Genomic DNA, 18761 nt, shown 5'->3' on the forward strand with positions numbered 1-18761 from the left:
TAGGGATAGAAACGGAGTGCATTAACTAAGAAACAACCATATTGTTACATTGTGACCAGGTCAAGAACGTGAGATCGTCTTTTTGCGGGCATGGGTGAGAACCAAGGATGAACTCTACTTTGTTCTAGGTGTTGAGTGTTGTGATGAAGGATCGACTCCACAAATGATAGTTGGTTGAATCGAGAACGGGCGAGACCAGTGAGGTAGCGGGATTCTCACGAGGGTGTAGATAAAGAAAATTGTTTGTTGGTTGCTTTAATGAAGATGACAATGTAGGGTTTTCGTCAAACATTATCTGCATATGAAAATAGTTAAAATTTGTGCAAGAAAACAGAAAGAAACAACAAGAATATCAAGAAGGAAAACAAAATCAGAGAAGCGCAACAGAGCTCTTCATTCAAAGAGCTCTCATACCATATTACAATCGGTGGTGTAGTAGATATTCTGCCCTACATGATGCTTCAATTTAGAAATGCAAGAAACCAAGAGAAAACAAAAAGAAAAGTGAACCCTAATCAAAAGCATAAAGGAACAGTTGTAGTAGCGAGAGAGTAAGAGAGAAAGAATAGGTTATATATTATGACTTATAAAATAAGTTATGAGTTCTTAGAAAATTATCTCTTTTTTAAAGCTATGTTAAAACTCTTTAAAAATTGTCGAGATCCAATAAATATTTTTTGAATTTGACACTTCACCGATACATGTGATATGCGTGTCAGTGTCTGATACGTGTTGGATACATGAACACACCATTTAAGAAGTATGTCTGAATTTTGTATAGAGTGCATATGAATCTTTAGGTTGCTTTAAGTGACAATGCTGGTTGCTAGAAACAACGAAATGAATACATGTTGTTTACCTTAGGATAAGTAGGGCTATTCACAACCATTCAAGTGTGCAGATTGTGGAAAACGAAACAGAGCACCTTTCATTTGGACAAAGAAATAGAAATATATTTTTCCTCTTGGGAACTATTTGTGGACCGAGAAAGAGACACCAAAAACAAGAACAAACAACAAAGAGAAAGCAAGCATACACAAAAAGCACTACAAAGGGTTCCCTCGCTCGTGCCATCAGATAAAATCACCTTTTCATTTTTCACTTTCTTGGGGTTTACAAGAGAAATCAATTTGAAGTTTGAATGATGAGCCAGAACAACTTGTTGCAAACTTCAGCAGCATATTGGTCCATATAGGCCATGCTCTAGTCTATTAAATAGTGCAGATGGTACCATTAATTATGTCATTTTTCTTCTTTTTCCTCTCTCCCTCTAACCTCTACATCTCACCATTAATTAATGTTAATCAAATTAGTTACACTTTACAATGTTTTTTATACCCCTTACCAAACTAACATGATCATATTTGAGGCAGACAAGGAGGGGTGACAGAACATTTCAGTAAAATAAAAACATGAAAATGCAGAACAATATTAGACCTTAAAGAGGAAAAATCACAATACAATAAACAATCTTAAAAAAAATAATCCAAAATGATATATGTTTACGCTGAATTAGGTTGTTTTGTGCCAAAATTTGATATATAATGGAGTTTGTAATTTTAAAGTCTACACCAAACTAATAGTCTAAACAAAGATACTTCGATTGTTTGGATCCCCAGAGACTATTACAAGGGCTGTGTCTCTCAACTCACCTATCTATTTAGTGCCATTTCCTCAAGGCACAATGAAGAGCACTAAGAACAGTACCTTAAGATATTCATCTAGTATGCTAATGATTCTGTAATGGAAAAGTCTTTTTTATTCTGAATCATACAGATTAAACGAAGGTACATAAAAATTGAAATTTCACAATTCTATTTTACTTGTAAATTTTAACAGAATATGCAACCATATTATGACTTTTTCAGATTTTTTAAAAGAAATTCATAATTAGTTTTTTTTTTAATTTAATTTTTGGTAGATATCTCACATTTACTACATATATTTCATAATATATAAATGAACCCAAACCTTACTTTTTTTTTATATAATTAAGTTAAGCTTAAAAGTCTGTTTATCACTACAAGAAAAAATCAATATATCTATGAAAGAATTTTGTAGCTAACAACCAAAATCTCTTTAATGACCAAATTTTTTTTAACTATTACACCAGTCAAATTTTATTGTCTTTTATATTTATTAATCTTAATATAATTAATAATATAAATATTATTAATATTACTTTTATATTTAATATCAATCATATTATTATTCAAATTAATAACATAATTAATTATCATAATAATATTATTAATACTATTAAATATGATTAATACAATTAAATATTATTAATATTATTATTACTAATATTATTCATATTATTAGTATTATTAATATTATTTTTATTACTATTTATGAATATCAACTATAGTTTTATAATTATTCATATTATAATAATATTTTTAATATTATGTATATAATTATTATTATTATTATTTATATTATTAAAAAATTTAAAACTATTAAAATTATTTATATTTTTAATATTATTAATGTTGTTAATAAAAATATTTATATTAGTAATAATATTAAATTTACTTTTGAATATTTATTCGTGAGTAAAATATGTAAATAATGCAAAATTTACTTATGGATAAAGATTTGATAGTAATAATCGGTAGGTAATATTGAATTGATTTACAGATATCCGTAGACAATTCGTAGATAATGCTAAATTTATCTACGGATTTAGATTCATTGATAATATTCGTATGTAATGCTGAAATTACCTATGAATTCAGGTATGTTGATAAAAATTTGTTGGTAAATACTATTTTTTTTAGTGTATTAATTTTTTAATAAATATACATTCTAAGAGTTTAAAAGATTTGAAAATACTATAAATTTAAAAGAATATAATGGGATTTTTAACAAACATTCAAAATTAGAGTCAATGATGAAAATAATAAATTTTTTATGAAAAAATAAATCAAACATTTTTTTCAATCATTTAATAACTAAATAATATTTCTTTATATGCATTCAATGCATTATTAACACTTTTTTTTTTGTTCCTACTGCTATATTTGAACAAAAAAGTTCAAAATTATATCTTCATTATTTGTATTTGGGTATGTCAAAAAATTTAGCCAGTTTAAAATTTGAGGTCAATGATTAAAGTATATTCCCATAAGCCACTAACCAAGATGTCTAAGAGAAAGAAAATGATAATGGAAGTATCAAACTCTAAATCGTAACAAATCTCTCACCTATTGTCCTCTCCAATCATGAAGCTAATATTTAAGAATGTAAGGATCAAAATATTTTTTTTGCATCTACAAGAGTCTCTGATACACTTATAGTCATTTTGATCTCTAAAATGTTTTTAAATTTTTAATTAAATCCTACATTGTAGGTACATTATTAGCAAATCATTATTTTGTTTTTCATATCTTTTTACCATCATTAACGCATTTATGGTTCACATTAATTTTCATATTATTTAATTTCAAACCAAGTTCATCATTCGAAATTTAAAAACTCACAAATCATATATAAGTTTTGAAGTATGATTATAAATATCAGAAGAGTTTAAAAGTAGGTTCTAAAGATTTTATACACATTAATAATATATAAGTAATAACTTCATTAAAAACACCAAATTTTGTTGTCATTTGATTAAATTCTAGATAGTCTTGATTAAATACCACCAAAAATTTATTTCTATTATTTAAAAGTTTGAGGGATGCAGCTCCTAAGTCCTACTGCAATGAACTATATCTTTAAATGATTTCTGACTGTAACATTGGAAAAAATGCCGAACCGTTGCTTGAGCTACCTTCCTTTCCAACAATTTTCTTGTTAGTCCACCATTCCGAGGCATTGGCAGGATTATCAGAAACAACTCCTTTTCTGCTGTCAAAGTTAAAATCTTTGGAAGAACTAGAAGAGTTATGCTTTAGACAGCACTGCTCCTCTCCTTCTCCAGGAGAATTTTCAGGCTTATCATTTGAAGTTTTCCTTGAACACAAATCACAGTCACTATCAGAGTTCTTGTGTATCCTTTCTCTGTCAACAGGCTCTCCAACCAGTGCACCCTGAGAAGACCCTGAGATGTTTCCAATCAATGGAGACCCTGATTTATTTGCAAGACATCTTGCAACATCCTCCCCAGTCAATTCAAATGAAACTCTGTGATCGACTAATGCTGCATTGGGTTGACACTCGTTCTCAGAATTTGCAAGGGGTGTTAACTCAGAAGTCTGTTTTCCAACATAGATGCCATTTCTAGCAGTTGGTGCTACACCTTCAGGTGTCAAACAGCCAGAGCTTGAAACTAGCTTAACAGCATTAGGTGTCAAAGATCCTGAGCCTAGTCCTGAACCTTGCCCAGTACTGTCTGGTGTCAAAGATCCAGATCCAAGTCTCGAATTCCATTTATGTGTCGAGAAGTGTTCAAAGCCCAAGAGGTTTGAAGCTTCCCCTTTATGGAATTCAAGAAGTGGGTGTGTATCAGGGAAAGGAGTAGAACTTCCAGAAGTAGAAATTATTGATGCTGGTGATATAAGTTGGGGGCCAGGGCTTCCGGGGTATTGTTGATAAAGTTGAAACTCATAATTGGATAATGCAAACCTCTGATTTGTACCTTTATCTTTACAATCTCGGTCTAAAGAAGATGTCAACAATTGAGCAAATGGCACTTCAGGGGATGATGGTGTCGTCAGCTGCACAGATTCAGGAGGTGGAGTGAAAGGAGCAGTAGATGGTTCAGTCGTAAAGTTAGAAAATACAGGCGGTGAGACTAACTGGGTCTCGTAGGTATAAGGACCTATAGCAAAAATGGATGCAGGTCCACAAGAAGCATTGGCATTGAGAGAACTGAGAGAGAATAATCCAACCGGTGATTGAGTGGCAGATGAAGAATCAGATTCCAGAAAAGAGGCAGGTGAAGAGGGAGGGACAATGAATGGCATTGCAACGGCTGTTGAAGGATTTGGTGCTGCAGTAGCAAGATGAGATCCAATTTGACCCGCTGGTTCAACGGGTTCAGGAACAAGGACAGCATTGCCAATTCTCTTGCTATTTTTATGGGGTCCAAAACACCAATATAAGCTCCAGCAGCTTCCCCAACGCTTTTTCTGCAGTTAATAAAGAAACGGATCTATATTAAAAGCTCAAACCAAATTATATCACGAATTCAGTTGTCAATAGCAATGATGTAATATAATTTTTTCAGCAGGGAAACTGTTGATCTTTTCATTAAACATTAAATCAACTTGAGTGAAACGATTTCCATTAATTAAAAGTTTGTGAAAGAAATTTAGAGAAGAGAGAAAACATACTTCTGAGACACAACTAATAATGGTGTAATGTTTCATCAAAACTTACTTTTTCCAAAGTGAAGACAATGCACAGATAAGGAGAGAACAAATAGTTAATTTTCTGATAGCTAGTCCAGATACACTGGCTGGAGGAAACTAAAAACCTATATTTGTCACTTACAAATTTCTATAGTGCCTAATGCCATTAAACCATTGTAGGGAAAGCCATATAAAGATGTTCATTTCCCAATGCCTGTCAAAGCATCCAACATATTGACTAATAAACACCAGGCATTGCATATGCATTATTAGTACCCAAAGGATCAACAGGCAACCCAACTCAAATGCCAACACCAACCTTTCCACAGTATATGAAGCAATAACATCAGCAGTAGTTAGAAGTAAAAGGAAAGAAATAGCATCGAGTAAAGCAGGACTTGAAACATTAGAACAAAAAAAATTGTCTCCCTATTAGCCAAGTATATGACATCTATTATTATCATCCCATTGCACAATACTGGATAAAGTAATTTTCTAGCAGCATGAGGAAGACTTGGTCTATATTGGGATCACTATTTCAACACTGCTAAAAACAAATTTAACCCAAAAATAACACAGAGTTTCCTTCCTCCAATCTATTTTCATTGTATTTACAGTTCTGCAAACAGTTGCCCGAACAAATTGTGTCTGCCAATTTTAAACATAAACCCAATTCACCTATCTCTGATGGTTCTCCAAATGTAAGTTTCTGAGAACTAACAGGACCATAAAAATAAAGAAAGCTTACTGAATATGTAACAAAGGTCTGAAAAATGTATTAATAACAAATAACAGTTTGATAGATGCTAAACATGTGATAGAATGACTGTTAGAAAGGCCACTCACAGGTAATCACTAGTGACTGACTGAATGTTTGGATTAAAGTTAGAAAAGTTTAAAAATACTTTATTCTAAAAGCAACATTATTTCTTTATTCATTTGTTGCATTAGAATTTATTAATTTCATACTTTAATCCAAACATAGTCTTAAAGCATGTATGAGATAATATCTGAATGTACGAGATTAACAGGAAAAGTTACTTTGATTTGAGCAACCTATTCTCACAATTGAATGCATGGTAACCCAGACATACCATTAATCTGCCTTGGAATTACCTTATTACCATGATGATCTTTAGAAATAAATCCAAAATCATCAGCAAAGGTAAGGCAAGAAAATCATGGATGTAAATCAAAAGGTCACATGTTCAATGCCTTCAAAAAGGGTAAAAAATCCTAAAAATAGTAAGTACTAGTTGAACTGAAAAGAGTTATAATTACGAAAGATACATGCATTATACATGTCCCTAATGAGATTGAAGTACTCCCCCAAAGAAGCAAATTGTTAATGTTCATAATGAAATCAAAGTTAGCAGGACTCATAATTTAGCCGGCAAAAGAACACACCCATCTTTAACACATTAATTTCCTACTTTTTGAGAGCCATCAATAATAATAATAATAAATTTAAAAAAAGGAAAAAGGTAAACAGAAAATTTTTGACCCAGCACAAAGTCAGCCAAGACTAGACCTTCTTTTGATTCCTTCATCATCACTGTGGAAATTGAAAAGTGAACAAAGAGAACACAAAACCCAAGATCTCAATTTGAGCGCAGTTTCTCGGTAACCGAACTAATTAGAAGAATGAATGAAACCTAAAGCAAAACATTTAGTCTCATGTATACTAATGTAATAACCCAATACTACTAACATGTCATGGAAATAGAAAGAGAGAGAAAAGGACCGGTGAGGTGGCAGGTTGGACTCTGGATTCAGCAGTTACTATGGCCGACGCCGCCGCATTGACGGTGTTGTTCACTGTTGACATGGTGAGGGGTTTTGCAGCGACCGGAAACAGAGTTTCCGGCTACAATGTTTGAGCGTTGTTGATCTCAAAAATAAGAAATAAAGAAGGGATGATGCCATGCGATGGAGCAATGAAACTCTCTCTTTCATGAGGTTAAATAATGGACATCACACACGTTACTTCCATCCATACGTCACAATTTCTATATAAAAAAAAATTACATATCTTTTAATCACTTCTTCATCATTTATATATTATTGGTAAAGAATTTAATTAACTATTAAGTTGTGTGTTTTTTAAATATAAATAGTAACAAGAAAATATGTCATTGTATATAGTTAACTAACAATGTAATAATTTGGTTTGATTCAATATATATAACTAAATAACTGTTAGCAAACTGAACTAAATTAGAAAAATAATTTTCTCAAATTACATTGGATTAAAAATATAATTTTAATGAACTCAATTGAACTTTTTTTTTTAATTTTATAAACTATCATAGCAAGCTGAGTCATTCTTTGTATAAATCAAACTATTTTTTGAACTAAATTCTTGAAAATTTGGCTTTTAGTTTTAAATAGTATTTTAAGAAAATTTACTATAATTTTAAAAACATTGAATAGAAAGATCTAAAACTGCTAAATGTATTAGCAAATTAAAAACTTATATTTTATTTAGTACCTATTATATATTTAAAATACTTAAACTATTAGTAGGTGTAACAGTCAGCTTTAAAATATCTTATAACTTTTAAATTTGTAATAGAAAAATGACTTTAGTTCATTAAGTTTTGAATTGATGAAGCTTTATAATAAAAAAAATTGTTAACAATTTTGTTTTATTTGCATACTGTCATGGATGTTCTTATTCATGCAAGAAAATAAATATACATGAGTTGATAAATTTGTCAGTAGATAAGAAATTGATGTGTGGGTTTATAATACCAAGTGTTAAGAAAATTAGTTTTTTTAAAGTAAAATTGGTGGCAAAAGTATAAGCAAAAATTAAATATTGATTATTTTTATATAATTCGTATGATTATTTCTATCTCAACCTAAAAGAATTGAAAGATATATCAAATGGATGTTAAGTTTGTTTGTTTTAATGGTACAATTTAAAAGAAAAAGTATATGTTGAAAAGTTGTATGGTTTGAATGCTACAATAAGATTGATTTTTACTTTGTGCAAAATCACTTTCATAAATTATCATTTGAGCACATTATCGATTGATGATTTAATTTTTACTAGCAACAATATCAAGATGGTTGTAGTATTTAGAAAGACTCTGACAAAGAATTTTGAAATGATACATTTAGGTCTAATGTTTTATTTTGTAGGCATTGAAGTTATTCAACAAGATAATGAAATTTTTGTATGTCAAAATAAACATATTGTCAAGAAGTTTAAGATGAATAATTCAAAGTTAGTCTTCACACCAAGTAACGAAAAATTGAAATTGACAAGAAAAATTGATGATAAGAGAGTAAATTCAACCTACTATAAGAGTTTGATTGGAAGTCTAACCTTGACTCCAACAAGGTCAAATAGTGTATTTGGGGTAGGATTGCTTAGCAACTTTATGAAATAAACATATGTAATTTTCAAGATAATTAAAGACTTATATGTCACATTAAAGCTAATTTGACTGGAGTTTTTTTATTATACTAATACCAAAGTAAATCTTGATGGTTATAGTGATAGTAATTGGATAGGAGATGTAAAAATAAGAAAAAAAATATATCTAAGTCTTGGTAGTGGTGCAATATCATGGACTTCAAAAAATCAATTGGTTCTTGCACTCTCAATTATCAAAGCAGAATACATTATAACCTAGTTGTGCAACTTAAACATTGTGGCTAAGAATATTTTTGGAAGTAATTATAAAAAAGTTTAGAAGAAATTCGGAAAAAAGTTATACTTTTTTTTTCTCTAGTTCAGATGAGTAAAAATAAAAATAGAAAAAAGGAAAATGTAAAAACTATACAAATAAAATATATTTTATCTCCAAAAAAATATTTTTTACTTTTTTATATTTTAATTAATTAAAAATATTTTTAAATTTTTTGCGCTATTCTTTTTTTAATTTCTAAAACAAAAATTATAAATAAAAAGTATCACAACCATCCCCACCCAAATCCACTCCTCTTTCTAGAAGAAGATGACATAAGAGGGATACACTTCTATAAATTCCATTTCTCAAATCATATTTTTATTGAAAACTCCAATTAGCAAAGCTAAAAAATGACTAGATTAATCTCTAAATTATTGAATTAAAATAGATTAAAAAAATCAGCGAATCAGATTAATAAACTTTTTTATTTGATATTATAATTTGAAATAAATTCATCCCATTCATCTTTAAGTTAAAATGACAGAACAACTCTTCCTAGAATTTTCAGTATAAATGTATTTTTTGCTCCAGTAATATACAAAATATACTAAATTGGTTTCTCAATTTTTTTTATTATTTTATTTTTCGCATACTTTTAGAAGATAGTTATGAATTGCACGTGCGCAGGTTCTGATTGAGAGATAGTGGCACACCCTTCAACCATATCATATCCCTTTACTTTTAAACATTACATTTAACTTTTACTTCAAAAGATAAAGATGGGTTATATGTTTGCTTCACTTTATAGATTTAACTTTTAAAATGATAAAGAGAAAAAACCACTTTTATTCACTAAGCTACTTCATTTATTTGGTGGGTCCATTAGATGTGGTGCTTTTGTAGGGTTTAGGTTCTTCATTCGATATTGTGAAAACAAAGAAAATCAATACCAAAGGATTGAGATTGAGAGTGAAGAAGTTCTCAAACTATGATTTCATTAATCTAAATCAATTTTTTTCTTCAAATCATTAAGAAAATATCGAAACAAAATTTGAGTAGCAATATTTGTAAAATCATTAAAATGGGAATTATGCCCTTTTTATTTTAAATTATGTGTTTAAGCCCTTGGATGCTTTTGTTTGCTTTATTTTTTCCAAAGCATATTTATTTCCTTTTTAGGAGCATTGTCTTTGTTTTAATTAGAAATGGGTAGTAATGTAATTTTAAATAAATTCTTAATTATTTTTATTAATTGTAAAAAACTATTAATTTAAATTCTTATTTATTAAATTCTTTTATGAATTTTTAGTTTTCTAAAAGTTAATCAGTAAATAAAAATATGTTGTTAGCATTAGAAAGGTGGGAGTTTCTTCCTACACTTCCACATTTTTTTTCAAGCACTCTACATTTAAAATACTAAAATTATCCTTTCACAGTTTTGGATGACTCATAATAGGAGTTTCATAAGCAAATATCTTTTTTGAACACATTTTTTTATTTTCAAATTGATAAATCTGGAATTAATAAAATATGTTCTGGATATGTTTCAAAAATATCTTAGAAAGAACAATCCGAAAGTCCTTTTTAAAATGGGTAAAACAGTCTTCTTAAAAAAAGGATGAGTTGCAGGAAGAAATTTGTTAGGGTGCGAGAAAAATCTTTCTTCCTACACCTCCATACCTTCTTGCGCCACACCCATACTAAATGTGTAAATACCATTTTATCCTTTATTGTGTCACTCCCATACATAATTTGGAAGATGTTTTTGGATCTGAAAGTGTTCTTTAGATTTGTAAAATTCGGAACTCTTTTTTGAATTTGAAATAAGTCTATGAATTATGTAATCTGGATATATTCTGGATTACATAATCCGAAAGTCAATCTCATATTTAGAAAAGACTTCTGGATTATATAATCCAAAAGCTAATCACACATCTGAAAAAAAAAAAACTTTTGGATTACATAATCCAGAAGCTAATCTTATGTATAGAAAAGACTTCCAGATTATGTAATTCAGAAGCTAATCACAAAAGGCTTCCAAATTACATAATTTGGAAGCTAATTCTAGATTTAGAAAAAGAATTTCAAATTATGTAATATGAAATATTAAAAAAAGAGTATTTTTTTAAATATAAAAAACTTATGGAAGTGACACAAAAAGGTATGAAGGTGTAAGAAGAAGCAGCTATGGACAATTGGAGGTGATGGGCTTTTGAATGCCGTATTGCCAGCCCAATATGCTGTGGAGATGAGCTTGATGCTTTCTTCTTGCACCTCCACCTCCATGCTTTCTTCTTGTAACTCCATAAAAGATGTAAAATGTTTTTGACAAATTTTTCTTACACTTAATCTTTTTAAACGTGCACCCATAATTTTAATTTTTTTTAAATGTTTTTCATTCTGAAAATGAAATTCCAAAATAGAAATAATACATTAAAAAAAATTAGGAAAGATTATTGTTTTGGAAATAATAATCAAAAAACAAAAATTAAAATCCCATTTTGAAAAAAAAATCACAATATAAAAAATTCGTTCTGAAAAAAATTTCTAAAAAAATAATCTGAAAGAAGTCCGAGATGTATTTTTAACTCATTTTATTTAAGGTCATTTTGGTCTTTCTGTATTAAAATTGGATGTGATATATGGTGCAGGATTGTCAATGTTTATTTCATTGACATCCTCTTTTCTTTTTTTGGTAAACATGTCAATGAAAAAAACTGTCAAGTAGTTCGAAAATATTTTATTATACAAATATTTTTAAATATATTGAAACATAAAATAATGTACATTTTAATTTTTTATTAATAAAAAAACAAGTTTACTGAAAAAATATCCTATGAAATAGTACATAATGATAACAAATAGTTAAAAGTTATTTTAATAATAAAAATCCAAATTAATAATAGTATAAAAACAACTAAGTTATGATTTTTCCCTTTAAATTCTTGATTTGCAATTTCAGTTTATTTTTTTGAAATTTCATTTTTTATATTTTAGAAAGTATATAATTTAATATAAATTCTAATTGGCTTAAGGTTAGTAAATAAATACCTTTATTTATAAGTACCAATACCAAAAGTTAGTTATTGCATGATGAAATCATTTTTTTTATTTACATTAATTTATCAAAAAAAAATCACTTTCCATTGTACTGTATAAACTTTGTGTCATTTTTTCGTGCGTGCAAGGTAATTTTCATTATGAACATTGGGGAAAATAAAAAAGAAGATCTCCACATTATTAAGCTCAGATATTTTATTTTGAAAGCAAAAATTAACAAGCAGTTAATATAAATTCTGATTAAGAAACTATGATTTATTTGAAGAAGCTTTTCCCTAAGATTTTTTTAGAGAAAATATTAAATAGAAAAATATAAACTAAAACTAATTTATATACAACCTAAATATACAATTTTAAAGAAATCAATGTGAGTTTAAAAATAAAGAAAACGATTATTTTTAAATTCTTTCAGTAAAAATACAATAATTTTCATCACAAATTTTGGGAAAATTGGAAACAAAATCTTCTTTGAGTTGACCATTGAATTACAGATAGGATTGTTTGTGCGGGCTAGGCAGAGAGTCGTTCATTGTTCAACATTCATCGATTTCTTAAAAGAAAATCAGTGTCCCAGAAATGACACAATCCTTGGCAATGGCTTCTTCATCAATGTTGTGTCCGAAGCTGGGGAATTGTGCAGTGTCACATACAAAGTTCCAAGCTTTTCATCTCTCTTCAATGTTCACTCCACTGGGTCGAGGCCTTTTCTCGCCTTGGAGTGGTTTAAAGCATTTGGGTATCTCTGCTAAACCAAAACCTCTTCTTCACATAGGTAACAAAACCATCATATAACATGTGAGGATTTTGGCTTTCATGTTTGTTGAGCTCATTATAGTAATTTGCAGCTAGAAAGGGAGGGTGTAAGGGTATGGTGGTTTACGCTTCTCTCTTTGGGGTTGGAGCTCCTGAAGCTTTGGTAATTGGGGTCGTTGCTTTGTTGGTTTTTGGTCCTAAAGGTCTTGCTGAGGTGAGTTTGATTGAAATGTATGCAACTTTTTCTGTGTCGTTTTTGTGTTGGAAGAACTTTGAATGATTTTGCCTATGTAATTAATGTTTGATCTCTTTTGTAGTTGGCAACTTGCAAAAACTATGCCTATTGTTATTAATTTAAGAATGTTGAATGGCTTTACTGTTTTGAATTTAGTCCGAGAGATGCAATGGTACCAATGTAAGGGTTTTGACCCTGGACCAATAGTTGAATGAGTTTGATTGTACCAAGGGAGAAAGTTTTTAAATAATAGTTCCAAAACCCTTAAATTTCTGAATGATAAAATTTCTCAGTACTTCCAATTTTTATGGAATTGGTCTTTCTAAATGCTTGAGCTGCTGAGTGGAGGTTGAGGATGGATAAAGTACAAGCTGTCAATACCATGTGCTGAAACAGGAAATAATGAAATTCAATTTCAGTGATGAAAATGGGGAAAGCAAACATTGAAGCTTTTGTCACTATGCGATGAAGACCTTGGTGCCTCGAGAAGGAACCAGTCTTCCTAGCAGTTTAGTGTGTAGAACCCAGAGTGGTTTTATTATCTTAAAACCCATAGAAACATATCATATCTACTTTGTGAACGAAACGAAAAGGATACGGATCAGGCTCATTGCTTTACATGAAATAGACATTAGAAAGTTTACCAATCCTAAAGTGTTTAAACTCCAAAATGACAAAAAAAGTTAACAATTGGTGAATTTTGAAAGAAGTTTTTCTTTGGCTTATCAAATGTCAATACGTCCAATCAACTTAGGCAGAGAGATCCATCATCTTTCTCATTGCTTAAAGTAATCACCTGTAAGTCTGTTTATCCAATCTGCTTGAAAGTTAATGTTTTTCATGTTTTTATTTGAATCAAACTACTTCAGACTTTATTTTTCTTTCCGCTAAGCAACAGCAAAAGGGGATGCATGTTTAAAATTCTACTCTAGTTTTTTATTCGTCTTAAACTTCATCTGGTTGAACTGATAGGAAGTTTAGGGTTTAAGCTCTATCTTTGTTGAAAATAGTTATAGCACATGTTCTACAATGCAGATAACCAACCAAAAGGCTTTATTTTTCTAAAATGTAGTTCAGCAAAGTGAATGTGTGTAACATAGCATACAAGAGACTTGAAGAATCCTGTTGTTTCATGTTTTGTAATTGAAGGTTAACGTGGACCATTGCACCATACCTATTACTTATAATGTGCACAGAGTTTATAATAATCAGGCTCTCTATCAGCCATCGCTGGTGCCCTTGTTTCTTGAACAAAAATGTCAAAATTTACACATCAGCTGAAAGGGGTTTACATAAGTGGAATAAATATTATGAAAATACTATTCCAGATTATTTTTTTCGCAAGGTCTGAATTAGATTCCTTAAGTCTTTAATGTAAATGTCTACTAAATTGTGTTTTGACGTAATGTGATAGGATGGGTTCCCTTCCCTCCAGTTTAAAAGAACTGGAATATACCATGAAACCATAAAAAGATAATAGGTTGCTCCCTGCCACTTAGATTGCAGAATTTATCTATATTCTCTAATAGTTATTACTGAATGAGATTAACTTCAGATAGTTGGTGCTCCATCTTTTACTGGATAGGCCTTATACATTATTTATGTCATCTTGCAAAATGTTTGATGTTGTAGGTAAGGATGGTAATCTTTTTTCCCTTATTCTTAACCCCCTGGGATTCAAATGAATAACTGAATGCAGGTTGCACGAAATCTGGGAAAAACATTGCGTGCGTTTCAACCCACCATTAGAGAGCTTCAGGTTGGTGCTAAAAATATTTAATAGTAAAATTTTATGCAATTCCACTAGATAGATACTTTTTTGTTACTGCTTGTCATTTCCCCCCTTTTAGGATGTTTCAAGGGAATTTAAGACTACACTTGAACGGGAGATTGGTCTTGATGACAATTTAAGTCCAACCCAAAACTCATACAACTCCAATGCAAGCAATACCAGATCAACACCATCATCCACTGTTGACCCTAGTGAGTAATCTGGTATCATTTTTGTTTATTTAAATTTATTTGCTCTGGAATTTAGAAGTATTAAATCTGGACAATATTTTTATCCTTATACAGTGTATGATTGGTCTACCTCATAGAAGTACCATCTTATGCATGCATACAATTAAGTTCACATTACAACTACAATGATCTTAATCAACCATATCAGCCATTGAGTTGATAAGAACCAGAAAATAAAACTGATACAAATGGGAAAAAACCCAGAGAACCTGCTTCTGTATATTCTAGAATTTTCTTAGAATACAAGAACAGAAATGAAAATTACAAGGAAAAAGAACATAAGACTACACCCAAAGAGTCAATCCTCCTCCTACCTTCAGTGAAATTAACAAGTGAAGTTTTGTACGAGATACATGAGTGAAGTATTTCACCACACCACCAAATTTTACCCAAGGCTTGGTTTGATACAACTGCTGTTGTATATGAAAATTTCCAACAGTTTTGGGGACAGTGATAAGTTGATTTGGTTGCTAAAGACCCAATATTTTTTAGGCATCAGAGGCTCCTTCCACCCGAGCTTGATCACTGTGTGTGAGTCTTTCTCTAGGGGTGAGCATTGCCCAACCCAACCCCTCCAGCCCAACCTGACCCAAAGTTGATTTTGGATGGGTTTGAATTTGAAAATAGACATGGTGTATTTTTTAGGTCGGGTTGTGTTTTGGTTGTCCCAGTCCAGTTTTGGTTTAATATTCTCTTAAAGTATAAGTTTTTAAACTATTTAATATTAATAATAAAACATTTTTTATTTAATAAGGAACATTTTATACAACATGATATTGTATTTATTGTAAATTGAGTAAATATTCAATTTGGCCCGTGAAAGATTGAGCAGCTGACTGATAAGTCCTGATAAAAAATTTATGTAAACAAGTCCTTGAATATAAACTGTTGGCAGTTAGTCCTTCCGTTAGAGGGATTGTTAAATGGATGGATGATGTGGCAAGGAACGGTGGAACATTTATATATTATATATATGTAAGGGGACATTCTTTTCTTAAATTCATAAAGCATTGTCTTAATATACAATAGTACTCATTTCTCCAAATTACTTTTACGTTTACTTGCTTTTGTTTTTGCAATTATCAGCTGCCAGGCCAGAAAGCTTAGTGGGTTTTGTGAGAAGAGGGTGGTTCTTCACCGTTTGCATGCCTATGGGGGTGGTGGCGGTGGAGGGAATGGTAGTTACAGGGGTGGGGTGGAGGTGGAAATGGTCATGGTTGTGGAGGAGTTGGGGGTGGATATGAAGGATTTGAAGGCAGAGGTTGTGGTGGTGGTGGTAGTCGAAATGGAGGATTTGGTGGTGGTGTTGGAGTAGGCGACATATGACCATGCCTTAAAAGGGGGTGTACCTGAGGGACTTGTTGAGGTTGTGGCCAAAGTGGAGGGGGAAGAAAGAACTAAGCTTGGTGATGATGTTGGTGTTTTGCGTTTAAATCTTGTTGAGGTTGATGCTTTGTTTTGTGATCTAAGATTGTTGTTTGTAGTGTTTGGTTTGGCTCGGATTGTTGAGGAGACAGGGAATGGTTTGGATGATTGCCTGGGAATGTGAAGGAAGATAAGGTTGTTTTATGGACCAAATACTCAATTTAGTTCCTGAAAGATTGAGATGCTGATTGATGAGTCCCTTAATAAAAAAAAAATTATGTAAGTGAGTCGTTGAATAATTTATCGTCTTGCATCTAGCCATAAGCCACGTAGAAGGGAGAAATGTGTTTTCTACTGAGGTGGACTTCTGCTAAGAATCCCACTGACTGAAAAAACTTCTACTAAGATACATGGAAGGACCCATTTCTGTGAAAATTTTATTCAGTGACCAATCAGTCAGCGTCTCAATCTTTTTCAAGGACTAAATTAAGTATTTACTCATTAAATTTGTTAATTTTGAAATACATATTATTAAGTTTATATTTCTTTTATTTTACTCTTTAACAATACATAATAGTATAATTAATATATTGTATTACAGAGTGAGGTTGGTCCGATTTTGTCACACTTATTTGGGGACTCAATGCTTGTGTGTGGAGTTGTCCATTCACTAGCTTATTGGTTGCATTCACTTTGATACCCCTGCACCCAGTTGTAGTGTGAATTCTGTTTCAGTGGGTTGTTTAGTCCCTTTCTCTAATACAAGATTGAAGTCTTCCTTTTTAACATCTGAATGGTTCCTATTACCAAATGGAGCATAGCAATAATTGCATGAACACGGTGGAAGAGTTTTTTCTTTTGTTATGACTGAACAAATGCATGGTTAATAAATTATGATTGTTTCTGCCTATCATGATGACATGCTTGGTTTTTAATGGCAGTGTGAATTTGCCAATATACAGAACAGATGTCAAATACCAGAATATAATTATATCTCTGATAATGCAGATGGAACGCCAGATCCTACCAAAGCATACAGCTCTGAGGAATATCTTAAGATTACAGAGGAGCAGTTGAAGGCATCTGCTGCACAACAGGAGGGGCAAACTGCTCCCAAGGAACGCCAGGAGGAGCCTGAAATCCAGCCTCCTGGTTAGTCTTTTCTGTGGCATTTTTTTTATACTTTTTTCCACCCTTTTTATCTTTGCCTGAGTTTGATATGGTTGCTTATTCTTGATGTGAACAGCTAAGGAAACAGCCAGTGGTGTGCCTCCACCGCAGAAGCCAGAAAGTGGGACGTTGCCTGTGGATTCATAGGGATAGAGGGTGTTAAAAGTAACTAATCCAGTTATCACTTGTGTCCTGAATGTGGCACTACTATTGGTGTGAGTGATGGGAAGGATCACGCAATTTTGTTACCAGGTAGTCATATTAGAATTATGTAACGGAGAATACCATGCACAAGTACTGTGTTTCTCAGTGTATTGTATTGTAGTTAATGACTAAGCATTGCTGATTATCACCAGTCTTTCTCTTAAAAATATGATCATATGCATTAAGGAATTGCTACGGTTTCATTCATGAATACACTTACAGGGATCACAAATATTTCTATAATTCCGAATATCTGTGCATAACATTCCGGAATGGGTGTTTATCGAATATCCTGAATAGCTAGCCGCTATTTGCAGACACGACTTTTTGCCTCCATACTTTCTTAGTTTCTTGTAACATCCCCATACTTCTTAAAATATCAAAAATGTTTTTTATTCTGTTTATCTTTTTTTTATTTCATAATTAGGAAAAGTTTCAGATTATAGAATCGGTATCTTTCGGATTCTATAATTTACAATGATTTTTTTAAAAAAAATACATTCTAAATTATGAAATCTAAAATTTTAGATTCGAGAAAATCTTTTAAATTCTGTAATTTAGTTTTTTTAAAGGAAAAAAAATTATTTATGGAATCCGAAAATATTTTTGAATTTAAAATTACCATAAGGATTCTACAATTTGAAGTAAATAAAAAAAGAGTATATTTTCAGATTATGAAATTTAAAATGTATTTTTTTTTATATAAAATCGTCTATGGGGATGCAGGAGAAAATATGAAAGTGTAGGAAGAAACAACTTTTACTTTACCGCGTCCCCGTGGCAACTATGATTTTACTAGCAAATATGTCTCTATCTACATGAGATTTTATAAATGTTTTTATATGGAATGTTAAATTAATTTTTAATTAAGAATTTATACTGATAAGATCATTTTAATAATTTATTTCCTTTATGTTCTTCAAAACTAATGATCACAGTGAAGTTGTTGCAGAAGAAAATATCAAATGAAATTTTTAAGTTTTGTTTTATTTGATGTTTTTGTATTTTTGA

General features: G+C 30.8%; 2 protein-coding genes across 2 annotated transcripts; one reads left to right on the forward strand and one right to left on the reverse strand.

Moving 5' to 3' along the window:
• Nucleotides 1–3588: 3588 nt before the first annotated feature.
• Nucleotides 3589–7248, reverse strand: LOC137828557 (uncharacterized). The gene is made up of 2 exons (XM_068635177.1): nt 7045–7248; nt 3589–5078 (listed from the first exon to the last, which is right to left on the reverse strand). Exons 1-2 carry the CDS (start codon nt 7126–7128, stop codon nt 3723–3725), a joined length of 1440 nt encoding a protein of 479 aa, XP_068491278.1. The 5' UTR covers nt 7129–7248; the 3' UTR covers nt 3589–3722.
• A 5155-nt stretch (nt 7249–12403) lies between these two features.
• Nucleotides 12404–17901, forward strand: LOC137828119 (sec-independent protein translocase protein TATB, chloroplastic). The gene is made up of 6 exons (XM_068634566.1): nt 12404–12773; nt 12847–12968; nt 14689–14748; nt 14840–14972; nt 17385–17528; nt 17623–17901. Exons 1-6 carry the CDS (start codon nt 12578–12580, stop codon nt 17691–17693), a joined length of 726 nt encoding a protein of 241 aa, XP_068490667.1. The 5' UTR covers nt 12404–12577; the 3' UTR covers nt 17694–17901.
• The last annotated feature ends 860 nt before the right edge of the window (nt 17902–18761 follow it).

The sequence above is a fragment of the Phaseolus vulgaris genome, chromosome 7 (genome assembly GCF_000499845.2).
Source record: "Phaseolus vulgaris cultivar G19833 chromosome 7, P. vulgaris v2.0, whole genome shotgun sequence".
NCBI lineage: Eukaryota > Viridiplantae > Streptophyta > Magnoliopsida > Fabales > Fabaceae > Phaseolus > Phaseolus vulgaris.